General features: G+C 39.4%; 1 protein-coding gene across 5 annotated transcripts in view; it reads right to left on the minus strand.

Moving 5' to 3' along the window:
* Positions 1-338: 338 nt before the first annotated feature.
* TXNRD1 (thioredoxin reductase 1) overlaps positions 339-27,073 on the minus strand; it is a 64,060-nt gene continuing 37,325 nt past the window's right edge. For all 5 annotated transcript variants that reach the window (XM_012550610.3, XM_012550611.3, XM_023504431.2 and 2 more), the window contains 10 exons: positions 23,320-23,462; positions 23,040-23,155; positions 20,327-20,552; positions 16,832-16,924; positions 16,105-16,181; positions 15,105-15,261; positions 12,589-12,696; positions 11,203-11,298; positions 6,387-6,521; positions 339-1,807 (listed from right to left, as the gene is read on the minus strand). In XM_012550610.3, the coding sequence (XP_012406064.1) occupies positions 1,745-1,807; positions 6,387-6,521; positions 11,203-11,298; positions 12,589-12,696; positions 15,105-15,261; positions 16,105-16,181; positions 16,832-16,924; positions 20,327-20,552; positions 23,040-23,155; positions 23,320-23,462 (1,214 nt within the window). In that variant the 3' untranslated portion in view covers positions 339-1,744. The remainder of the gene's footprint in view (positions 1,808-6,386; positions 6,522-11,202; positions 11,299-12,588; positions 12,697-15,104; positions 15,262-16,104; positions 16,182-16,831; positions 16,925-20,326; positions 20,553-23,039; positions 23,156-23,319; positions 23,463-27,073) is intronic.

Raw genomic sequence — 27,073 nt, forward strand, 5'->3', positions numbered from 1 at the left:
TTCAAAACACAATGACCTCCATTTCGCCCATCTCCCTTTCCAAATTCAGAGACAGGAAGAGTTAGCGAAATCTAATCCCAAACAGGAGAACTGCTATCTCCCGATTCTTTCATAGCAACCTGTCCATTTTCCTACCCAGTGGTCCATGTAGAAAACACAACAGGATGTGAGACCCTAGGGTGAGTAGAGAGAGGCAGACAAGTGGGGACCCTGTTGGGTCCTGAGGCTCCTTGCAGGGGGGCTTTGAAACAATTACTCAATGCACCAGCTAAGACAAATTATAAGCTATAGGTAGGGAAATGAGCATAGAGCTATATATATATATATATATGTGTGTGTGTATATGTGTAGATAGATAGATCTATGCCCTTCCCCATATATATATGTCAGGACATGGAAAACTTCCAGTGTTCACTCTCCATTAAACTTCTTCAGTGAGACAAGTACCTTAAATACAATCCAGTCTCCCAACAGTTATTCTAAGCTGGAGAAAACAATTCTGTACAAGATTCTACCTGATAACATTCTCCTTCCTCATTCCTCCCCCCTAAACAAAGAAGCCGAAACCATTTGGTGTTTGTGAAATAGAAAAATCCTTCAGATCTGTCCGTGGGCTTAAAAAAAATAATTAAATAATTTATGATATGAATAATACCATAAAAAAAAAAAAGCAAATGACAAAGAAGAAACCAAAAGGAAAATGGGTCTGCTCCTCTCAACTCCCCCAAAAGATGAAGAACACAAATGTAGATGGACTATCTCATCTCCCTGTAACTGAGACCTCTCCAGAGGGGATCCATAAATGGGTCCTTGATGAGAAAATTGAGTTTTTAGGCTATCGATCATTCTCACCCAAAGGATCAAGGAATTTGTCGAGACAAGTTATTTTGAATTTTTCACCCTATCATCAGCTACAGAGTGTCTGTGAGGGTGTTGTGATTATTCCCAGAAGTCACTCTATTTTACTGAATTAAGACCAAAATCTAAAACCTGTGTAGAAACTGTGGTTCAGATCTCCAATCCAGGAGATCAGCTCGACTCCTCAAACAGGACTTAAGCAACCAACGGTACCGGTCTTGCAAAGTGGTAAAACGTGTTTGAGGGGAGGAAGAGGAGAGAGAATTAACGGGGATACATGTGCTCTCAACTGGATCAGGGAATTTATGAAAAAGCAGAGGCTAAAAAGGTCATTTGAATTCTGAGAAAAAGGAGCAAACTCTCTAGTCTCCTCTTGTTGCTGGAAGTTTGCCAATGCATGCACGCCCCTACGACAAAGGGAGAAGAGGCTCTTTGGGAGGCTCCTAGATAACCTATGCTTCAAAAGCAAGTGTTATCAGAGGCAGAAGCCTCGATTCTCTGGTTTCTGCAGAGAAATCCACGAGAAGATTCTTCATTGAAAACAAAACAAAATATAGTCTTTGATAAAACTGAAGCCGTGGGTTCTTCGGTCACCACCCACCACAAGCTACGGGCTTTAGGTGGAGACTTCATTAACGCATCTGTGGATGCACCCTGGACCTCAGTTTCAGATACGCTGCGATTATCCCAGTGTTTTGCTGACTGCCTTCTCCGGGAACCATGATACATGGATGAATCCCAAAGGTTCGAGTAGCCTCTCCTTTCTACCGTCAGGAGAGATGTGGAGAAACTGGATGGTGGATTCTCTTAAGGCTTTTTTCTACCCGAGAAAATAACGTGAATCCGGAGTCGCCACAGGCAGCAGCAGCAACACTGGGGCTTAACCTCAGCAACCTGCCTGGAGGATGCTTCCCCCTGAACGTTTAGTCACAGACAGCGTCGTAAACACCTGTAAAGAAGGAGACAGACTTTTAGGAAATCTGGAGCAAGGCAGTTAAATATATAAAATAAAATATATAAAATAAAAATTTTAAAGTATAAAATAAAAAAACAGAATTACAGAGAACTAATTATAATACAATTATCTATTTTTAACTGGATTCCAGTTAAGAATCTATGAATGATCAATGTCTTCAAATACTTGAAGACCCATCACAGAGAAGGATCACATAGATGTCCTGCTTGGCCCAGAAAACAAAATTCAAGAGTAAATGAAAGGAAATTTTGGACCAATGGGAGCCGTCTAAAAGTCAGAGGGCTATCTTGGGAGGGGTAGGTAGTGAATTTACTAAGCAAGAGCTGGGTGACCACTAAGAAGTTGTTTAGTAGGGTAGGGATCAAGAGAAAAAAATTACAAGAGCATATAAGCAAAAGACAGTATTAAGGATTTTTTTTTTAATTTAAGAGCTAAGGGGAGGAGGTGGGGGGAAGAAAGGGAAAACATGTTTTGCAGGGGTGAATGCTGAAAATTATCCATGTACATATTTTGAAAATAAAAAGCTTTAATAAAAAAAAATAAGAGCTATAATTACAGTAAAGAAAATAAGATATTTGCTGCAAAAAATATTAGACCAGACAACCTTTGAAGACCTTTCCAACAGACTGATTTTTCTAATGATTCAGGAGTCTGTGTAAATAATTTAGAGCAGTAGTTCTCAACCTTTTTGGTCCCAAGACCCCTTTAACACTTTTAAAATTTACTGAAGAATCCCTTCTCCTCCTCATAAAGTTTTTACTTAAATGGGCTATCTCTGCTGATACTTGCCATATCAGAGATTTAAACATCATAGTTTTACTATAAAATTAGTTTTGATCTCTTGGACTCCCTAAAAAGTTCTCGGGGAGTCTCCAGACCACACGCTGAGAACCAGTGATCCACAGTAAAGAGAGTTCTGGATGGAAAAGATGGTGTCCAGGATTAGACTAGACTGGCGCTTCTTAAACTTTTTCCACTTCCAGGAAACTTTTTTGCAACCCTGGGTCCATAGGAACACAAAACAGGTATACAAAATAAAACATTGACTGATAATAGATCATGAATTCATGATCCCCACATTCAATTATATAACTCATTTGGGGTCACGACCCACAGTTTAAGAAGCTTTGGACTAGACAAACCTTTGAGTTCCTTTCTAAATATGAGATCTTACAATACTCATGGTTCATAATGCTCCATATTTTGCCTTCATGTCTTAGCACACACTGTTTCCTCTGCCTGCAGTAGCTTTTCAAGCAGCCTAGTTATCCTTCAAAGCCCAGTTGAAAGGCCACCTCAAATGTAAAACTGGGATAATAATACCTTTCTGCCAAGGAAGTTGTGAGGATCGAATGAGATAATATTTGCAAAGTCTTCAGCCTAGTGTGGAGCATACAGCTGATACTTAATAAATATTTGTTCCTTTTCTCTTCTTTCCCCTTTTCTTGTAGATCGTAAAGCTTGTTGAGGGCTTGGGATGTAGCTTCATCATAACTGGGATCAGAAATTCAAAGTTGGAAATGCCCTTATAAGGAATCTAATCCTCCACTCTCCTTATACAGATGGGGAAACTGAGTCAGGTCAAGTAGAACTGCCTTATTCAGGGTCACATAAAAATTAAGAGCCCAAATCCATTGTCTGTTATTATGCTTCAGCAGAATAAATGCTCAATTAACATCTGCTGAATGAAAGCAGGTCTGAAATTCCAGCCTTGATGCACAGGCTGGCTTTTAACACCTAGCACAAGAAAATATTACAGGAAATCAAAACCACTTAGGTTATGCTGTTCAAAGCTACCGTAATTAATTGGTCTCAAAGTCACTTTTGAAAAAGGAGGAAAAGAAACAAGAATTAAGTGTCTATCAGCATATTCCAATTTCCCTATCTCAGAAGGCAGCTGGGACAAAAGTTCTTCACAAATCTGAAAGCACCATGTAAACAGCCATCATCATTCACCGAGGAAAATACATTAAAATATAGTCAACAGAGATGTGTTACAATTTAATAGAGCTCCCCAAACTTAACATGATACAATGGAAATGCTCTGGACTGGGGTATCGGAGACCGTATTTAAATTCTGGCTCTTCTTTAACTTTGGGCAAGAAATTTACTGATAATAAATCATGATTTCATGACCCCAACATTCAGTTATATGACTCTAGATGGGGTCAAGACCCACAGTTTAAGCACTTAAGCACTGATCCTCAGTTTCCTCTGCTGTAAATTAAGACCAGAATGGTCTCGGAGGTCCCTCTGGTTCTAAGATGCTGGGATTCAGCAACTTGCTACCAGGCTTTCTGGAGCCTACTTGGTTAGATCTCTCAGGCCATTCAGGACAGGCACTCTTGGCCAAGAACACTTCATTCAAACCCAGGAAAGGGGGTGAGGGGAAGGAAGAGGGGATATAAAAGTTACTTGATCCTTTTTTTTAAAAAGACCTCTTCTAATAAAAATGAAAATCAATAAGGCATGCTGCCAACCTTAATTAAATCTAAATAAAAGCTTTGATGGGACGGGCGATTGCCCAGAAAGCTCAAATTTACATACAGCTGCATCCGTAGAAACAGGATATTAAATCAACATGAGCCCCTCCTTCCTCCCAGCAGAATCCCTACCTGTGCAAGCTGCCAACCCCAGCCCCTACCCCCAGCCTCACATCGCCTCGCCTTCCCTTCCCCTCAGATGACACCAAATGCAAACAAACAGCAGAAGAAGCAGAAGGGGAAAACGCTTTTGAAATCAGATTCTAAAAATGTATCACAAGAGCTCTCCAAAAGAACTTGCCTCCTCCCTCGGCCCCCAAACAAACATGATTAGCTGAAATTAGCAGGCTGAATTAAAGCTAATCAGGCCTCTATTCAGCTCCCAAGTCCAGAATAAATTATTAGTCTTCTGTCTTCACAAAGGATGATGCTAATGGGGCTTGCTGGAGTCCCAGGTGTGAAGAGACCCACTTGAACCTTTGCAAGGAGCCCCTCAGACCTAAGAGAGCTTCCTCTTCTTCCTCCCCTCTTGGAGAAGTTAATGTCTGTGGGTTGTTCTGGTCCCGACTCAGCTTCTGGGTGGGGGGAGCTCAAAACTCTATGGCTGGGCTACTTTTACCATGGACAGAGACTGCCTCTAGCTGCCCCAATTGCCCTAAAGAATGGATAACAGCACCTCTGAAATGGTTAAGAATATTTCCAGTATGGGGTGCAGCAAGGTTGTGTAGTGGGATAGAGCACCAGTCCTGAAGTCAGGAGGACTTGAGTTCAAATCTGGTTTCACTCACTTAATACTTCCTGGCTATGTGACTCTGGGCAAGTCATTTATGCCCAATTGCTTACCCCCTTCCTTTCCACCCCAGTCTAATCCACGTGTTTTAGAAAGAAAGAAAATGAAGTTAAATAACTTGTCCAACATCGTGTGGCTAATAAAGATATGAGGTGGGATTTTAACCCAGTTCTTTGTACTCCAAATAAAGCACCCCATCCACTGCATCATGCTACCTCTCAACAGAAATAAAAGGGCCACCATCCTGGCTTAAGTCCTGTAGGTATTAAGTGACAAAGTCAGTATTTGAATACAGGTTCCCAGACTCCGATTTAAGGGATCTCATTAAGTCATAATGATGTCTCAAGTATTTGATAAAGAAGGGACTTCATAAAGGCTTCCCATTTCAATGGCAGAAAAAGTAGTGTTTGCTACAACATCCTCACTCTCACTGTACACAAGCGCAACCTCCCCTAAAATGCACAGACTCTATGGTGGCCAGGGATGGGTTCTTTGGTTCTCCATCCATGTAGTGCCAGGTGAGATCTATTTCTTTCCAATTCATTTACTCCACTGGGGGTTGGGCATTTGTTAAAGACCTATCATGGCCAATTTAACCCAATCCAAACCACCAGTCTAGAGGTAGCCAAGTGCCCACAAATTGATGGTCCCTGTGTCGACATTAACTCTTTTCATCTGTTTTTTCGAATCGCGTTGGCCAAAACTTATTCATATACTTCCAGGCAAAGAAGCAAAAAAAGCACTGCTTTACATGTAGGGATGAGGGCTAATACCTTGGCTATGAGTATCTTTCTTTCTATGATCAAATGAAAAAACATTTATCAAATTCATATTGCATGCCAAGCCCTGTGAAAGTACTGGAGGGAAAAGCAGGGAAAAACTACACATTTCTTTCTTCCAAAGAGCTCACACTCTAATGAGAAGGAACAACCCCCCAAAAAGGAAGTTGATCTGCAAATGGAAAAGGGTGCGGTGGCAAGGTCAGAGATCTTAGGGAAAGCCTGTAGCACTGGCCAATATTTCCAAGAGAATACCCATGTGGAGATCATTCCACTGTACACATTGTACTTGAAACTTTGGGTGGGAGATGCTTAATGTGGGAAAAGCAACAGAGACTAAGTCTAAAGGGCTTCATAAATTGGCCTGACATCTTATGTCATGCTAGAACTGCCTAATAGAGGCTTGGGACAGGGACTGTTAAGAAGAATCAATCAAGCAAAGCTTCTGGAAGGTGCCATTTTTTTTTTTTTGTCTCTTCATACTTCATACAGGGACCTACCTCTGCACACACTGGGTGGATTCCAATTGTGCTGTCCAGCTGCTCTTTGGTCAGTCCACACTTGAGGGCTGCAGCAAAGCCCTGAGTCACTTCGCCTGCATTTGGACCCAGGACGTGGAAACCCACAACACGTTCCTAAAGAACAAACAGAACACAGAGATTAAGTGTCTTTGGTTTATTTTACCTAGCTTGCTAAGTTTCCCCAGTTTATTCTGAAAGCCTATCTGAAGGCATGGGCTAGAAGGAGGAAAGAAAAAAAGGAAAGCAAGAGAAGGAGGGAAGGAAGGGGAAAGGAAGAGAGGCAGGAAGAGAGGGGGGAAGAAGAGAGGCAGAGACAAAGGGAGGAAGGGGGAAGGAGGGAGAAGAAGGGAGAGAGGAAAAGAGGAAAGGTGAGAGGAAGGGGAAAGGGAGAAAGGGAAGGAGGGAGGAAAAAAGAAGAAATGGAATAAGGGGAAAAAGGGAAGAGAGGAAAAGAGGAAGAAGGAAGAATTTATTAAAGGTCTGCTATGTGCTAGGCACTGGGCTAAGAGCTTCACATATATTATTTTATCTGATCCTCACAGCAACCCTAGGCAATAGGTGTTATTGTTCCCACTTTATACTTGAGGAAGCTAAGGTTAAGATCCAAGATCCAAGATCACGCAGCCAGTATATGTTAAGAGAGGACACTTGAACCCAGAGCTTTCTTACTCCAAGGATGGTTTTCTATCCATTACATCAACTGCTTCTCTTTTTAAATTTTAACATAACATTTCCCCCATGGTAAAGATGAGGAAACAAGGCCTGGATCCTTGAAGTGATTTGCTTTAGATTAATATAATGGGAACCAAAAACAGGTAACAAACATGGCAGACCTTCCCTTTGATGGCTACAATGGCTGCCATTTGCAGGGGTTGGGAGGGAAGAACTGAGGAAGACTGGCTAATTTTACCATCACATGCACACAATGCTCAGTCTGGAAGGGAACTCGGCAAACATCTTTCAGGCTAAACCAAATTGGCAGGAAGATAAATCTGCTACAAAAAGGTACAATGCATCCTCAACGAAAAAAATCAAAAGGGTTTAGGGGCCATCCATTTTTCTGACATTTCTGAGCCATTCTTCACTACCAATAGAACACACATCTAAAAGTGAACTCTTTTCAGAAAAATAAATAAATAAATGCTTGGGTTACTCTCCCAGGAGAAGAGAGAGAATGATCAGCAAGGAACTTACTTCAAATTAAATATAACCGATCATTTTGTGTCAAGCATTGTACTCAGTGATGGGTATGTAAAAAGAGGCAAAAGACAGTCCCCGTTTTCAAAGAGAGGGAAACATCAATCAATCAATAAACATTTATTAAGTGCCTACTGTGCTAGACACTGTACTAGGTCCAGGGATGCAAAAAGAGTTCCCGTCCTTAAAGAGCTTACAATCTAAGTAGGAAACGACATGCAAACAAATATATACAAAGCAAACTATATACAAAGGATAAATAGGAAATAATTAATAGAGGGAGAGCACTGGAATTAAGAACAGTTGGAAAATGAATATTAAAGCAAGATATATTAATTTTTTTAAAAGAATCTGATAAATATCTCCACTGGCTAACCTTGCTTCTAAGGGGATTCTGAGCAATAAATTTAATTTGAATTCAGCAGCTCATGTGGCACCAGGGCTCTTAGTAAATGAAACATTCCTCCCATGAACTTCTTAATAAGAAATTAGAAAAACACTATTCCTACAATCCTGGGTGCCATAGAATACAAGTCATCCACTGAGTGATGGTTTTCAATTAATAATAAGGCAACTTTCCATTTTGCTTCAATTTGGGGGTTGAATTAGAAGTGAGACACTTCCCTGATGTAGTGGGAAAGAGTGCTTTAAGAATCATAGGGTCTGAGTACAAATCTCAGACTTGTGATTGTGGGGTTGGGAGTAGGGGGAAAGGGAGAGAAGGCAAAACCATAGTGCACAGAGTGCTGGGCCTGGAGTCAGAAGAATTCCTCTCCCTTATTTACTAGCTGTGTGACTCTTCGCCCTGTTCACTCAATTCCCTCATCTTTAAAATCCAATGGAGAAGGATAATGGCAAACCACTTTAATATCTCTGCCAAGAAAACCCAAATGGGGGTCTTCACGGAGAGGCAGACAGGCCTGAAAAATGACTGAACAAAGATGATGGGCAACTCAAGCCTCAGTTTTCTCATATGTAAAATGAGAAGTGAGGAGTATGAAATGGACTGGATTATCTCTAGGATCCCTTCCAATTTTAAAGTCTATGATTCTGATCCCAACACTAAGATTCTTGATGCTCTGAGAACCAATACATTCTCTTCCTGTCTTCCCCTTTCCCAAGGCAGACTGGAATCAGAGATTTGTCAACATAGAAATTTCCAATGATTGAAACTTCCTATACTAAATAAATCTTTATATGACTTAGCAGGTAAGTCCTTGGGAGGTGCCTAAGAAATAGGTTTAGAAATTTTAAAAAGTGAGGGTTCAGAGAATTAATTTAAATCATATACTGGGAACAAAGTCCAGGTAACCAACATGGCTGACTTCAATATAGCTGACCTCCGTATTGGGAACCAAATCCAGGTAGCCAACATGGTTGACCTTAATATGACCTGGGGATCACAGGTAAGTTAAATACAAAAAGGGGGATTTGAACCCAGATCTCCTTTCTTCCTACTCCCAGATTTCAGTCCCATTCTTGCTACAACAATACCTAGATTCATTTACTGTACACACATCCCTTTCTTCTACTGAAGCTCCATCCTTTTCCTTCTTAGTATTTAGAGGATTTGGGAATTCAAAAGGCTCAGTCAACAGAGTACAAGATGTCACAGAGCAGACTTCCTGTCCCCTGATCGTCTGAGAGTCCGCCATCCAAAGCCTGTACTGTCTATAGTTCAGAGGAGATTATATTGTAATTCCCAATCAATATAGCTCATTCCCTCAAGTACGAAAAGAAACAATCACAGTCTCCAGGGGATTAATGTGTACATTCTTCAAAATAATTTGTATCACTGGTTAAGTCATAGATTCTGTTTTTTTAGACGACACGCTGTTTGTAAAGTGTTTAGCGCAGCGGTTGGCACACAGTAGGTGCTTAATGCCTGCTCCCTTCTTCCCTCCTCTCCCCTATTTAATTTTAAAGGCTCGGGAGAACATGAGAAGCAAATTAGCATTAAGACGCTAAGGGATGATTTTAGAAAGAATTCTGATGGAGAAATGCAAATTTAGATGCCATAGAAGAACACATCAACATAGTGAAAAATAACTGATGTTTTACTTCATTACCATTTTTATGCTTATTATTGGTTATTTCTTAGGACAAAGGTTGATTCCTTTATTGTTATTTACATACTTGTAGAAAAGGGGAGGAAATAAAGAGTTAAAGTGTTTCCAAAGAGAGGCAATGGGTAAATAATGGATGGAGAGCAATCTTGGAATCAGGGAGATTTAGAGGCTTTGAAAAGTGTCTTAACCCCTCAGTTCTCCCCCTAACACTCTCAGACTAATTTAAGGTGATTGACACTGGTGGTTAGAACTTCCAGCAGGAGCTCACTCCATGGGTGTAATCACATTGCTGATGGCCTGCTACGGGCTTTGTACTCTACAGGCTCGGGGCTACGGCACATACACAGACACAGAATTTCAGAATTATAAGGATCCTTGGAGACTACTGGCAATGCAGGTCAATCCACTGCCTGGAGATCTCCCGCAAGGGGGGCTCCATTCAGTCTTAATGCGACATACATTTATGAAGCATTTACTGCATGCCAAACACTGCAGCAGCTCCTCGAGGGACAAAAATGAAAATGAAGCAGTGATTGAACACAAAATGAGAGTCAGAGGGAAAGAATTGGCAAAAGAAAGAGGGAAGAGAGAAAGAGATGGAGAAAGAAGGGGAAAGAAAGAGAGGAAATTAGGAAGAGGGAGGGTGGGAAGAGAGAGAAGGAGATGGAAAGGAAAAAGTAAAAGGAAGGAAAAAGAGAGAAGAAATGAGACCGAGGGGAGAGTAAAGAAAGAATGAGAGAAAGAAAAAGTGAAAGAGAAAAAAAGAAAAGAGGGGAAGGAGAGGGAAAAAGAGGAGAAAGGAGAGAAATAAAAGAAAAAGAGAGAGAAGAAAGAAGATGTAAAAGAGAAAGAGAGGATCAGTGAAAGAAATATAATGAAGTATTTTGCTGGGAAGCACATATGACCTCGCACTCCTAGCATAGATCATCATTTTCTTCACACCTGTTCTTGCTTGATTATTAAAATGGCACATCTAACCTGAGAGGAGCGGCTCGGAGAGAGCTGACTTCAGAATTAGGGGAGCTGGAGCTCCAGCTTTAACCTGGTCCAACACAGATGTGGGACCCTCAATAAGTCATTTTACTGCCCCCTGTTCCCAGGCAGCTCTCTTAAGATTATAAGATGATCCACATTGCCTGAGAGTTGCTAAGCTCTGCTTTTCAAACTTGCTGAAGGAAGGCCCCACAACTTCAGGGCCTGCTAAACCCAAAGCTAGGGCTCTGTCCACTATGATAGCCACATGTACTTTTGGATGATTTTCCTAAAAATGAGGCATGAAGAACTTAATATAATACCGCAGGATGTGATCCATTCCTGGGGGCTCTTGAAGAGCTTAGGAAATCTTTATTGAGCACCTCCCCTCCCTTCCACTGACTGTAAAACAGGGTTGGGGAGACAGGATGTATTTAATTAATCTACAATCATATTTTTTGTGTCAAAGTAAAGGGCTCTACTAATAATCTGGAATGCAACAATGAAAGGGAATTGAGATTTTCAGGCACGTCGATTCCAAGAAAGGTAATACTTACGTTGTCTTTGACATGGCAGATGACCTTGGCGTAGCATTTATTGTTATCTCTTGATGGGATGGTCCATTCCAGTGGCCAAAAGTAGCTATGGTAGACCTGAGAAGCGAACAAACCATGTAAAACTGATCCCTATCGCTTTCCACAACAACAATCACAACTCGAGACAGCCCACAGTATGGACTGGCCAGAACTTAACTTTATTAAGTGGAAATTTAGCCACGAAGCAAATGACATTGAACTCCCAGCCAGAGTCTGGGAGGTATCAACTAATCCCTTTAAAAAATTACTACTTTTTTTGAGGTCAAGCTTTATACTCAGGTCTTTACCATCCCTGAGGCTCAAGGAAAGGGAAAGCCACATGATGAATCACCTCAATCTCACATTTTTAAAAATACACTCCCGTCTTGTCATCTCTTAGAAATGACAAGGGAGAAAGTATAGATGGGAACCATTCTAGTCATTACCTAGTTCTGTGGTTTGGATGCTTCCAAAAGGCATTTCTTTGTTTATTGGAATTCACCACAAGTGTTAGCTTGTAATTACTGGCATCCAGGCCAAAAATTTTAAAAGAAAATAAAAGAAAGAAAAAAAAAAAATGACAATCTTCCTAATGTTTTGTAAATGTCAGGACAGGATGCCCAAAGACGATCAATCATCGGATAACTTTGCCAAGTTTGAGCTTCGAATGTTAAATTCTAGTGTAATTTTCAAAATGTCTAGCAACAGACCCAAAGAATGTACTTGCAAATGGACTATGGTGGCAGAAAAATATGGCCAGGGGTGGGGAGGAGGGGGGAAATCAATAATCATTGCTTCAAAGAGAATTTACATATGATTTAAATCTTTTGCCCACATGTTTGGGTCTCTCACATCATTGCCAATGGGCCCACTTTAAATCTTGCCATTTTCTTCAAAGGATTTGTGGGAGGGCAATCATCTCTGCTCACTGTGCAACATCTGCTGATGTTTGCATTTGGGGCCCAAGACTCACTAACTCTGTATTGCGGAGTGGGGGAGGCAGGGAGCTGGGTCAGCTCTCTGCAGGGTCCTAGAAATTCTGGAGTAAACGTGAGAAATCACCAGATGAGAGACAAGAGCTGGAAGGGACTTTGTTCATCATGAAACCCACCCTGCTTATTTGAAGAAATTCAGATAAGTGGAATTGACCTGGGAATACAGATTTACTGCTGGAAAAGGCCTGAGGGAACACCCCACTCCTCCCCCCCATCCACTCTAATTTTTACATATGGGAAAACTGAAGGATTTTCAAAAGGATGGGGAAAGCAGAACTGAAATTCAAATCCCATTCAGGAGTACCGGCTTTTTCCCCAGCACCTACTGTCTAAAATGAGGGAGAGGAGGGTAGGGAGGCCCAAAGCCCCTTACCTCTATGTTTTCTTCTCCAAACTTCTCGATGGCTTTCTCTTCAGAGAGACCACAAGACCCATATTCCATAGGGGTAAATACAGTGGTGGGGACATTGTCATAGTCACACTGTGTGCAAAGAGAGAGGGAGACAAATCATTCAGGGCTGGTCAAGTTAAAAGGATGTGTAAAGATTTCCAAAAACTTTGGAGTTTGCTCTCCCAGATGAAGTATACTCCCCGCCTCCTGACAAGAAAGGTGGTGGAGTCAGGGTGCTGAATAAGATATACATTTTGGACATGGCCAATGGGGGCATTTGTTTAGCTTGACTATACATATTTGGCACAAAGACTGTTTTTTTTTTCTTTTCTTTTCTTATTAGAATGAAGGATAGAAGGGAAAAAAATTAACTTTTGTTTGTTGAAAAAAAAATTTAGCATCAGCCATGAAGTCAGGAGGACTTGAGTTCAAATCTGGCCTCAGACACATAACATTTCCTGGCTGTGTGAACCTGGGCCAAGTCATTTAACTCCAATTGCCTCAGCAAAAAAGAAAAAGACAAAGAAAAAAGGAAAAGAAAAAGAAAAAAAATTAAACTCAGCATTTTTAAAAGAGAGGGATGAACTATATGGAGTTTGAAGTCTCTGTTACTATAATTATATGACTTCTTTGAGGGTCAATTTCCTCATCTGTAAAATGGGGACAATAGTGTCTGGTCATAGTTATCTTCCAGGTACAATGGAATAAATCAAATAAAGCATTTTAGGCAACCTCTAAGATCTTAACTTTCAGCTAAGGCACAAACCCAAGAGTCCTGACTTAGGGAGGTGCCTCCACAAAAGTTAAGCTACATAAAGGGCAAGCTGGGACCTGGCCTACAACAAGTCATGAGTGAAAGTGTTTTCACCAACACCTGCCTGGCAAATTAAAGGATTAAGGCCCTCCAGGAAGACTGGACCAATTCCAACCTGGCAGCTACAACCCAGACACAAGCTTGCATCTTTATCTTTATTTCTACACCCAAATAATGGGGGGAAAGTTATATGGAATGGTTTGGGGGCAGAGAAGAAAGCATAGAGAAGCTCCCACCAAAGACCTGGGGAATGATGAGGGGGAAAAAAAAAAAATCACACAGCCCATCTCGACAGCTTCGATTTTGTTGAATATAAAATAGTGATATAGGGGGTTCAGGAGAGAGTGAGGATAGCCTGGCAGACTCAAATTTAGAGAAGGAAGAATGGAGTTCTAAACTTTGAGAAATTTAAAATTCAGGGACTGGGGATGGGATTGAGCAGGGATAACTTTAGATTTTAAGATCACAGAGCTCAACTATAGATCAACTCCAACTCTATCATTTTACAGATAAGGAAACTGAGACCCACAGAGGTTGAGGGGCTTACCCAAAGTTCCATAGGAAGCAAGTGAGAGAGATAAGATCTGAACCAAGGAAAGAACAATGGATGACCCAAATTCAAATGGTAGCTCTTCTGTGTACTACTTGTGTAAAATTAGCCCATCTCTCTAGACTCCTCTCAAAAAAAAAAAAAAGGAGACTGGCCCATGAACGTTCCAGTTCAAATTCAATTGTCTTTCCATGACGCCATACTGCCTTTCAGTCACAGTATCATCAATGGAGCTCAAGCCTACAGCAGTGAATAAAGCCCATAACTTGGGTCCTAGTCTCCCGTGAATATCCTTTCTTTCTCATTACTTACTCATTACCAAAAAAAAAAAAAAACACTAATCAAATACCACAAATCATTAAAACCAAAAAATCTTTGTGGCTCAGACAAAATCATAATTTGGAGCTATGATTTCTTAGGAAACCTGATTATAACAAGGTTATAATGTAAAAGTACCTGATTATCTCAACCAAGTTCATTACAATTCTACTTTCCCCATTTATGTGAATTCCAACTTGGGGATGTTTTAATAGACTAGATTGCAAGTCAAAACTACCTCTGGACACCAATTTATAAAGACTGGCTATTGTCATGTTGAATACTGGCATTATTCTTTTGGGTTTCCAATACCTGCCAATATAAAAAGGAAACCTACAGTGAATTACACTGAAGACAATGTCAATATATTCCAAAAGGAGAAAAAGTAAGAGCAAAGGAAAAGCGATCTGCATTATTAACATCACCTCCTAGATCACCAGGTCCTTTTATAGCCTATTTAGAGGCCATAAAAGGATTTAGAAAATTACATATAAATTGGAGATAATGAAACTGATGTAATGCAGCTATTATGAAGATTTATGTGGAATGAAATAGTGGTCAGGCTTAGTTAACTGAATTGAGTTCATCTTATTGTTTCTGAAATCTCAAGAAGGGAAAAAAAAAAAACCATTTCATAATGGACAAAATCACAAATTTACAGCATCTCTAATTCTGTCCAGCTCTGAAGGCAGTTAAATACAGCCCACCTGCTTGACCTTTCTAGGCTGGGGAGGGGAAAAAAAGTTATCCCTCCAAGATGGGAGGCTATCTGATTTTGTAAAACAGAATCCCAGCAGATGATGGTCAAATGCTTACCTTTACATTAGATCCAGCATAAAGTCGCCGAGCTAACAGTCTGCCTGCCTGGATTGCTACTGGTGTCAGTTCCAGTTTGTCTTCTAAGATATCCCCAATGGCATAGATGTAAGGTACATTGGTCTGTTCCTCATCATTGACAGGTATTTTCCCTGTCCTACAAATTCAAGACGAGAAAGAAAAAAAGAGAGAGAGAAAGCAAAGAGAAAATAAAAATAAAGCGATGAAATCGCAAAAAATTTCCAGTAGAAATTGAGAGAATAAAATTATATCAGGTGAGCGGAAATTTTATTTGTGACCTGATTTGAAGGACATGCTAGATATGCTGCTTCAATGGATCCTTTAATCACTGTAGGATCACAGTTCTAAAGAGGCAAAAAGGGCCAGTTCCCAGAGAAGGAAGCCAAAGTCCCAAAAGAGTAGGAACTGGTCCCCCCAAAAAAAGAACGATGGCGGACAGGGAGAAGGAAAAAGAAAAAACACTCCAAAGCCCTCGCCTCTTGAATAAGAAGGCGATGGGAAGGACAATTTATCATTTTCTTCATGCTTGTTATTACTGAAATGGTAAAATGTCAACATCTAACCCAGTCTGTGGTAAAAAACCAGTCCAATGTCCAGCCCCATCCCAGCTCGGTTCCAGCCACTTGGTCCAAGAGTCTCCATGTTCCATAATAAGTCAATATTAGGTATATGAAAAATGGTGGTGATCCCCAAGTGATACTACAGGAAACAGCTGAATGATCACAAAATACTGTCCAGGTTACTCAACAAATGGAACCCAAGTTTTCCACTTGCACTAAACTCCTTTCCTGATTGGGAAAACTCTCTCCTCAAGCCCTTTCCTGAATGTATAAACAGAGGCCAGGAGGGTATCCTGCAATCAGGGGACCATTAAAAAATGAGTAACCGTGACTCTGGAAGATAAAAGTTAATTTTAAAGAACTGCATTATGGGAGCAATGCTACAGAGGGAAGCAATAATAAGAGAGTTCTTTTCTTACTTTTCATTGATCTTCACCCCAACTACTTCCAAGCCAATTTTTCTCGTGCATGAATCTCGTCCTATCGCCAGCAGCACCTGAAATCCATTGAGGAATCAGCATTTATTAAGCATTTACTGTGTACCAGACACTATATCAAGCACTAAAAATGCAAACTCTTGGTTATTCCAAGAACTCCATAAACATCAGACAAGAATACTGTTTATCAACAAGATTATACGATAATCAATTCTGATGGATGTGGCTCTTTTCAACAATGATGAGGTGATTCAGGCCAGTTCCAATAATCTTGTGATGAAGAGAGCCATCTACACCCAGAGAGATACTGGGAACTGAGTGTGAATCATAACATAATCTTTTCTTTCTTTTTGTTGTTTGTTTGCATTTTGTTTTTTCTCTTTTTCCCTTTTTAATCTTTTTCTTGTGCAGCAAGATAATTGTAGAAATAAGTATAAAAGAATTGCACATGTTTAACATATATTGGATTACTTGCCATCTAGGGAGGAGATGAGGGGAAGGGGAAGAAATTTGGAACACAAGGCTTTACAAGAATCAATGTTGAAAAATTATCCATGCATATGTTTTGAAAATAAAAAGCTTTAATAAAATAAAATCAAACTATTTTTAATTATTACCATTAATATATTATTAATGTCATATTATTATTATTATTATTATTAAGATTATTTAATTATGTGTGCAAAGACAACTTAGGGGGTTGACTTACCGTATTGTATTCTCCCTCAATGGTCTCTTTGCCATCGGTGGACTGAGCGACCACCCTGAGTCTACCAGGCATGCCTTCTTCAATCTGTTCAATCTAAAATGATAACAACAACAACAATAATATTTTATGATGCAAAATTAATCAATCAATAGATTGGGTCCTGGATATTCCTCACTCCAAGTCTAGCATTCTACCTAGTCTGTGACAATGCCCCATAATGGGCTATTTATTATTATTATTGCTATTGTTACTTTGGAGGCAATCAGGGTTAAGTGACTAGACCATAGTCACACAGCTTGTAAAAATCTTCAAAATCCTCAAAATAATTTTTAAAGAAACTTATAATGGAAGGAAATATATTTCAATTAGAAGCAAAAATCTAGATTTAATTTCCCCCCATCCAAGTTCGCCAATCTTTTATAATCTATTCAGGGACCCGAGGTTAAGAATCCTTGGTTTTCTATATCAGATTGTTTGTTATCTTGAGGAAAGAGGAGAGAAAAAACATGGAACTCAAAATCTTATAAAAATAAATATTGAAAATTATCTTTACGAGTAATTGGAAAAAATAAAATACTATTAAGAGGGGTTTAGAATCATAAATCAAATGCACAACCACACCACGACTAGCTTCCATCCCCCAAACACCCATTTAGATCATTAGCTGCCTCCCAAAGATGCTCTCCTATTACTTCTCCCATGCACTGTAGAGTTATCAAATATGTTCTATGATTAGGCAACAGCTGAAGTTCAGGAATCCTGATTAAGTAAACTAAGGGCAAGACTCTGCCAAGCCTTCATATCTTAGCTGATTATCCCAACAACTTCTCGATTGGAGAATATATCACTTCTCTTAATCAAACTCTCATGGACTTGATCAAGAAGAGATACTTGAAATCTCACATCCTTAAATTCTCTTCATCCTAAAACTCTGAGAGTCACTTCCCTGATTGAGTTTTGTTGTCTTTTTATTGTGGAAGGGGAAGCAGGAGAGAGTGAGAGGAAGTGTTCAAAGGAAAGAAAAGCCTTTGGATAATGTTGCAAAGGAACGATGCTGAACAGATGGACCCAAGACCTCAAGCCCTCTCTCACTGATCCCTACTCTGCTTAGTTCTTCAGTCCTTCCTCCATCATATATATATCATGCTGTTCAGCTGTGTCTGACTCTTCATGGACCATAACACACCAATGTTGTCCATAGGGATTTTTGGCAAAGACACTGGAGTGGTTTGCCATTTCCTTCCCTGGTAGCTTAAGACAAACAGAGGTTAATTTATGCAAAGATGGTGGCCGGAGCTCAGGGTTATAGTCCTGAAAGAAAACTTACGCTTGCCAGCCCACACGGGTAGCAAACATAATTTTTAAAAATTAATTATTTTGTTAAATTTTTCTCAATTAAATATAAAAAATTTTTAAACTTAATTTTGAGTTCCAAATTTATTCCTTCTCTTCTGCATGACCTTGAGAGCAAAATCTTAATTGATGTTGTATTATCATAGGGTTGGGTTTGAAATCAAAGAGCCAATGTTCAAATCTCAATTTTGGGGGAGACAGGGAAGGGTAGCCTCTTAATCCCCTAAGGGTTGAAGGCTTTTTCATCCATCATATGGGCAATTGGGTCAGATAACTTCTGATTGTCCTTTAGCTCTAAATCTATAATCTTATGATCCTTCCCTATCTCTGTAATCCTGGTTGCCATGAACCTTTCTGGGCCTCAATTTCCCAAAGTGATGGGGGGAGAGACTGGACCACTTCTGAGACCTTAGCTAACTGTCCAACTCTGAAGCTCTGATCCGGTCTGCATGAGTGAAAGCTTGACCTCCAGGGGCCCTTAGTTTCATCATGAAAAAAAAAACCGAACAAACCAGGGCTGAGTAAATTGGCCTCTGGGCTGGTGGGTGTAGGACCCGCTGGGACTTGTGCTCAGTTGTCCAGAGCATGCTTAGTCCCAGCCAACATGCAGACAGCATTCCGGGGAGAGCAAAGCACTTGATCAGGGACCCGAATTAGGGGCTAAAAGGGACTCCCGGGGTCACTGAGGTTAATCCACCCATTTTTACAGGTGAGGAAACTGAGGTCCAGGGAGGTAAAGTCCCTGCTAGCTATAATGAGCCCAGAGCCTTTCTCCAACTTGGTAGAGGTGAGTTTGAAAAATTCCACTGATCAGCTCTATTTCCCTCAGGCAATGTGAGCTCCCTGCCTCGGACAGAAAATGATCACTTTAAATGTTATTTTTAAAAAGTTTTTTTTTAAATAGGCTGCAAGAGTAAAATTCCATCAGCCCAACTTTTAAGTAATCACAAAAGTAAATGATGGCTTACAGGAAAGCAACCGCTAGTTCTTTCTAATTAATCAGATTATACTGAAGGCAGTCTCCAAAAGCCATCAGCCCATACCTGCATGGGTATTTCAGCCTTGGTTAAGGGGGGAGACTCACAGATGAAAAAAAAAGGAAGTTACCTCCCTCTAGGATCATGGAGGACAGATGGAAAGGCAGAAGAGATCTCAGAGGTGGCCCGGGAGTGATGAAGTAACCTATCACATTCCCATAGGTTATAAACATCAGTCTGGATTTCAAACCTATGTCCTCTGATTTCAAATAGTGGACAGAGCTTTGGATCTGGAAACAGGATGTCCAGAGTTCAAATCCAAGCCTCCTAGCTGTGGGACCCTGGGCAAAGCACCTTCCTTCCTGACTCAGTTTCCTCAACTGTAAAACAAAATAATAGCTCCCACTTCTCATCCATCCTTCCTCCCTCTTCTCTTCTTTTTTATTTCTTCCCGCTTTTTTTCCCCTTCTCTCCTCCCTTTTCCTTCCTCTCCATTCTTCTCTTCCTGCCTCCCTGCTTCTTCCCTGTTTCCTTCCTTCCTCTTTTCTTTCTTCCTACTTCCCTTCTCCTTTTTTGCTTTCTTTCTATTTTCCTTCCTTCCTTTCTTTCTCTCTTCTCAGATTCCTTCCTTCCCACTTTCCTTCCTTCCTCCCTCTCTCCTCTTTCCCTCTCTTTTTTCCTCTTCTTTCCTTCATTCCCTCTTTCCTTCCTCTCTCTTTCCTTTCTTCCTCCCTCCTTTCTTTCTTCCTTCCTTCTCTCTTTCCTTCCTCCCTTCCTCTTTCTTTGACTTCTCCTCTATACTATACATCCTGAAAAGGGAACTTCAAAGGGAGGCAGTCCAGACCCAGGAGCAAACAAGGAATTAATCACTCAGGAAGAGAGTTAGGAACAAGGTGAAGGGAAGTGGGTTATGAGAGTCTGAGGCCATCTCCCTAACTCCAGCTCCTGTGGAAGGAGTTTTCTTTAGTTTGGGTTTTTCCCCCCAACTTGAGGCAATCGGGGTTAAGTGACTTAACCAGAGACACATAGCTAGTGAAAGCCTAACATGAACTCTGATCCTCCTGACTCCTGACTCTATCGACTATAGAGCCATTTAGCTGCCCCTAATCTTGCCTCCACCACCAACTGCAAACCCAGGAACATAAAAGAAACCCTCGTTACTTACTTTAATAGGCACAAACTGCCTGATGAATTTGATGCCATGTCCCTCCATGTGGTCCCCAATTTTGTTGGCCATGTCTTGGTCGAACCCTCTCAGGAGAATAGACCGAACCATCACAGTGACATCCAAACCAATGCCTGCCAGAAACCCAGCACATTCCAGGGCTACGTAGGACGCCCCAACCACCAGTGTCTTTCCCGGGCAGTAAGGTAAGGAGAAAAGGTCATCACTGGAAAGGAGTTTTCAAATGAGAAAAAAAAGAATTAGATCCACCAAGAGATGACCAAATAAGGCAATTACTTTGTTTTAGTGGGTTTTTAGGACTGAGAAATTCTTAGTTACTAATTACATGTTAATCACACATGGCAGTTTTATCAAATTAAATGGTAAGCTTTCTCTGTACTATCACCATCCCCAACGATTTCCATCATAATCAAGTGGTGAATGACCAGGCCACAAACAAACTATATATAATGGACTGCTTGCCATCTGGGGAGGGGGAATAAGGGAAGGGAAGGAAAAAACTTTGGAACACAAGGTTTTGCAAAGGTGAATGTTGAAAACGATCTTCACTCTTATTTGGAAAAATAAAAAGCTATTACCAAAAAAAAGAAAACTATGTATAAAATATAGCTTTGAAGCTAAAATCAGATTTTTTTTAAAAATAGAATTAGGAAACATTCTAAAGCCAAAAAGAAATGCTAAAATACATGTATTTTGGACCATCCATATTACTTTCTATGATGCCAAATATCTCCAATTTCATTTCTGTACATGAATGCATTCCCAGCATGGGAACTGGCTCCATCAAAGCAGAGTGCAACCACATCAAACAATAATAATAATAACTAACAGTTACAGAGTGATGTAGGATTTGCAAAGTGCTTTCCAAATAGAATTTCCTTTGAGCACATTTAAAACTGGAAGGGGTTTTCTGGCTCATTTAGTTGAACCCGATCTTTCCACAAATGTGGAAACTCTAGCTCAGAGAGCTTAATTTCCCAATATCATATAACTGGTTAATTTCCCAATATCATATAACTAGTATAGGTAGAATCTTAAGGAAATTAGGGGATTTGGGCCTACCCTTGCAGCCAGGTTGCCACTGAATATTTGAAATTATGCACTGGGGTTAATTTCCAGTTTCCACTAGAGTGTTTGAGACAATGCAATTTCTCAGCTTATTCTGACTTGGCAAACCTTGGGCAGCCATGACCTCCATATGTGAGAACTTCTCCATTCTTATAATACTGAGGGAGTTTAGATGCCAAGTTTTCCTGACTTGCCAAGAGGCTACAAAATGATAAAATGCCACAGAGATCTTATTACATATAGAATGATTTTTCCCCCCATGATTTGATCAGTTTTGCTGATTTTTTTGCTGATATGTCTTTTTCTTTCAAGAGAATTTTATTGTACTAGATTTAAGAGCTCTAATTAATGCAATGTCCAATTCCCATTCCAGAGGATCAGTGATAAAGTAGACGATCTACCTCCTGCCAAAGAGATTAACTACTCAGAGTAAAGTATGAGACTTGTTTTTGGACATGGCCAATAAGGGAATTTGTTTTGCCCAACTATGTGTATTTGTTACAAGGGCTTTCTTTTTCAGTTGGGGAGAAAGAAGGAAGAAAGATTTCTTAATTAATTGAAAAGTTATATTAAAATTAAATCAAATTAAATTTAGTCTAAATTTATTTTTTTAATTAAATCAAAATTTAATATTATTATTATTTTAAGAACTTGGTCTCCCTCTCTCACCCAGGGCTAGTTATACAGTGGCCATTCATGGTCCTGATCCCAAAACTGATTGGCACAGATTATCAATCTCCTGCTCCATTATCAATCTTGGCCATTTTGACCTTTTTTAGGCAGTTTGGGGACTTCACTCCAGGAAGATCACCATACTGATGCTGTACTCAGTATGGACATATTTATTTTCATATGGACACTTTAGAGCTACTACAGCTCAGAAATCCTTAGCTCAAAGATTTGTTAATCTCATTCTTCCCAGTAATAATAAGAACAGGAATAATAATCACAATAAAAAGAATAGCTAATGATAATGATGATGATGATAAATAGCTAACATTAATACAGAGCTTCAGGGACTGTTGTTATTGTTTTATTTGATTACTATAATTAGACATGCAGCATCACACTAAACAAAAAAATTATGCAAAAGATGGCTCTTGGATGGGGAGAGTGAGCCCATAAGGAGAGAGAGAACAATCTATGTAAAAACAAAAGATAATAATTAAAATTAGTGTTAGGGAAGTTCTAAATGGAAAAATGCCTCACTCAAAATACAATGCTTTATTTATGTTTTCTTTTTTTTTCTTTTTACCAGAAGATCTAAAGAATATTTTTAATGCCTTTAGAAAGGATTTTCATGGCCCCATGATACCTTACATGAGTCACACTTAGTAGTTTACTAATTGCTAACACATTAAACTGCAGCTCAGAGAGCACCACTATCAGTGATGTCTGTAGCAATACCAATCCTTATTTTAACTCTATTCTTGCAACAACAATCAGCCCCCTTGAACACAAGGCAAAAGGAAGCTTATGGCCTTAGAAACAGAATTACAGCCTAAGCACAAAACATGTCTGGTCTTAATTAAATTGAAAAGTTGTAAGCAAGAGAGTAAAAGAGGAAAGATGTGACCTAAAAAAGAGTCCAAGAAAACTCAAGAAATCATGACTTTGGCCCTACCTGCTAATGCAATATTCTTTGTCTCCTGGGATGCCCGGGTAACGTGGTCTTTCACCTGTGGCAATGAGGAATCTTTCCGCCGTATAAAACTTTTCTTTGCCCTTGTTATTGGTTGCCTGTGGAGAAATCAACCATTTAAAGATGGTTTAACTCATAAGATAGATCCCATAAGCCACCACACAAACATAAATAAATTTTATTCTACCCTCCCACACAAAGCATCCCTCCCACAGACGTAATAAAGGCAAAGGCAGCTCCTGCTAACCAAGCTGATTTTTACCTTAATCTTGTGGGGCCCCACAAATTCTCCATAAGCATTCTCGTAGGTGACCTTGTTCTCCCGTAAGGCTACTCGGTAACCCCAGTTCAGAGAGCCGATGTAATTCTGGACCGCTTCTGTCATTCTTTCCCAATTATGTTTGACTGTGGATGAAACAAGACATAGAATAGTTGGCTTTTTAATTCAGTGACTCTAGATTCATCTGAAATAACAAGAATCACTTGCATTTATATAACAATTTGCAATTTGCAAAAGTGCTGTATCTATAACATCCCATTCAATCCTCACAACAATCCTGAGAGGTAGATATTATTATCATCCCCATTTCACAGATGAGGAGCCTGAGGCTAAGTGTTTGAGAAGTTGGATTTTCTTGACTCTGAGCCCCACTTTTTATCCACTGTGTCCCTCAGTGACCCCAAGACTAAGGGTTTTCTAGTTTAAAATAAAAGGGTACTAAGACTTTACCTATCTTTGAACTAAGATAATTATTTTCCCCTAGATGGGTATTTTGATCATTTGGATTTGGAAGATCATTATCTTCACTGAGTTTTTCCTTTTTTAGCTAGCCTCAAAGACCTGGATTTAAATCTCCCTTCTGACACATACTGGCACTTGTAATCCTAGGCAAGTCCTCAGAGCTCCAACAAAACAGTGTTGAACCACACGGATGGAAGTAATTGCCTCATATGGGAGGCAATAAAATCACAGTCCAGTCTCTAGCCCTGTCCCTTTCTACAATGCCACAGTGACAAGTAAATCTGGCTGTAGAAGATGATAAAGATTTTAAGTATAAGCTCCTTGAAGACAAGGACCAATTCTGAATTTTCTAGCTCGCTCTCTCCCTGACCACCCAATATGATGCTTTCTCCCCACAAGAAACTTAGCACTGACTTGTCAAATTAAAAAGAAGTAAATGAAAGAATGCTTTAATGATAAATTAATTTTTTTTGGCAAGGAAATTTTTTTATTAAAGCTTTTTATTTTCAAAACATACACACTGATAACTTTTCAACATTGATCCATTACTCACCCTTGCATTCTGAATTTTCCCCTCCTTCCTTCCATCCCCTCCCCTAGATGACAAGCAATCCAATGTATGTTATACATGTTAAAATGTTAAATCCAATATGTGTAAACATATTTGTACAATTATCTTGCTGCACAAGAAAAATCAGATCAAAAAAGAAAATGAATAAGAAACAAAATGCAAACAACCAACAACAAAAAGAGTGAGTTTTGTTGTGATCCACACTCAGTTCCCACAGTCCACTCTCTGGGTGTAAATGGCTTTCTTCATCCCAAGATCATTGAAACCGGCTTCAATCATCTCATTGTTGGAAAGAGTTAAATCCATCAGAATTGATCACCATATGATATTGTTGCTGTGTACAATGATTTATTTTCTAAGGAGAAATCCTCAGGGCCAATTTCTCTTATAATGTAACTGAGCAACTTTCAACTCTTTTAGAAACTATTCCTGTTTTATAGAAGAGGAAATTAAGAATCACAGGGAAAGTAACTCATTTAAATCATATTGTTGATCATATTGTTGCCATGTACAATGATGATATTTATTTTCTAAGGAGAAATCCTCAGGGCCAATTTCTCTTATAATATTCTGAGCAATTTTCAACTCATTTAGTAACTATCTCCATTTTATAGAAGAAGAAATTAAGGATCACAGGGAAAGTAACTCATTTAAAGTAGATTGGCTTAGTAAGAGTCAGAGATGAAATTTGAACCCAGTTCAATCTCACCTCAGATCTAAGACTCTAGCCACCATGCTACGCTATCTCTAGCTCAGAGGCTGAATTGACTGACAACTAACCAAATATTTATTGAAGAAATTTGTTTTTTAAAAATGGGGAAACCGAATCATTTCATTAAAACAAATCAGGCTTAGATTCTTTTTATACGATAATCTAGATTCCTTGATCATTTATCCCCTCAGTTGTGCTTAAATGTATCATTTTAGTCATAATTTGTCATTCTAAGACAAATCCTTGGTAGCTATTATTATTATAGCTGTTTATCCTTCATTCTCAAAGAGGACCATGTCATCAGAAAGGTGATATCATGACATGCAAGTGAACTGGATTTGAGGAGGGAGGACTATGCAAGATCACCTGCCTCACTTTCCCTTCAGAGCCATCTGGGTCCAGTGGCCAGATATAGGTCAGGATGATTGGAGATGGAAGTGGGAGACACTGATCTTTTTTTTTTTTTTTAGCTTTAATAGGTCAAATGAATAACTACTTGAAATAAACCCAGCTGACCCTTCAGCTTACAACTTTTAACAGCAGATGGCACTGTTCTGAGTCTCTCACCAAGGCTAATTATTTAGTTTAAAGAGACCTAACTACCAAAGTTATTATTCAAAAAGGAATAACACCTACTGACAAACTGAGTTTTTTTCAAAACAAATTCTCTATGTCCTGCTTATAGAAAAAGAGATGTTAACTATACAACCCAACCATCCATCATCTTCTTTTTCTAAGCTTAGTCCAGTGATCTGGGATATTATGGATATTTTTTTAAAAACTCAAAACTCAATATCAAACTGCCTGCCATCTTCAAAAGAGGGGAGGGAGGGAGAGAGAAAAATGTGAAACTCAAAATCTTGTAAAAATGAACATTAAAACAGTAAGATTACAGGATGATCAATTCTGATGAACAGAATGAAGTGATTCAGACCATTTCCAAAGGTCTGGTGATGAAGAGCCATTTGCACCCAGAGAGAGCACTGTGGGAACTGAATGTGGACCACAACATTGTATTTTCATTTTTTTGTTGTTATTGTTTACTTGCATTTTCTCTCATTTTGTTTCCTTTTGAATCCGATTTTTCTTGAGCAGCATACTTGGGGAAATATATGTAGAGGAATTGCACATGTTTAACATATATTGGGGATCACTTGCCAATGGCGGAGGGGGAGAAGAAAGGGAAAAAATTAGAACACAGGGTTTTGTAGGGGTGACTGTCAAAAATTATCCATGTATATATTTTGAAAATAAAAAGTTATAATTTTTAAAATGAATGCTAAAAATCTTCTTGACATATAACTGAAGGGAAAAATAAAATATTATTAAAAAATAAAAACACTTGGACTTATTAAGATCATAAAAGCAATTACTTTTCAAACGAATCTTCAAAATATCTCTCAGAAAATTTAGAGACTTATAGGAGCAAGAACAGAGAGTCTGCCCCAATGAGTCACTTGGTGTCTTGGATTCTGCAGGTTTCTCAGCTATGAAATAAGCATGGTATTCTGTACACTAATCCAGTTCACAAGGGGTCATAAGAAAAGCATCCAGAACACCTGAAATTGTTACATAAATGGGCAATACTTTTAATGTGGACTGTCAGATCTGGCAGATGGAAGGAGCAACTGTCATATGACCCCCAAACCTCTTTCAAATCTGGAGTTTAAAATGAAAGGTGAACTGATTTGGGTTATAAGTATCTGCTAGCTCTGAAGCAGACTCAAAATTACATGGAAGAAATCATTCACAGCAATCAGATTAAATGTCCTCATCTGCAGATGGATCAATTTCAACCAATTTATGTAAGGAAGCTGTAAATGGCTTAAAAGATCTTCAGGCTTTAAATGCTGTCGATTTGAATCTTTATTTTTAAAAAATTTAGATAAATTAGCTATCTTTCTTTAGGAGGAAAATGTGCGGGTGGTAGGGAAGGGTTTATGGGGTGAACCAAAGGACATAAGATAGCACGTGAGATTTAAACTCCATTT

The sequence above is a fragment of the Sarcophilus harrisii genome, chromosome 5 (genome assembly GCF_902635505.1).
Source record: "Sarcophilus harrisii chromosome 5, mSarHar1.11, whole genome shotgun sequence".
Taxonomy (NCBI): domain Eukaryota; kingdom Metazoa; phylum Chordata; class Mammalia; order Dasyuromorphia; family Dasyuridae; genus Sarcophilus; species Sarcophilus harrisii.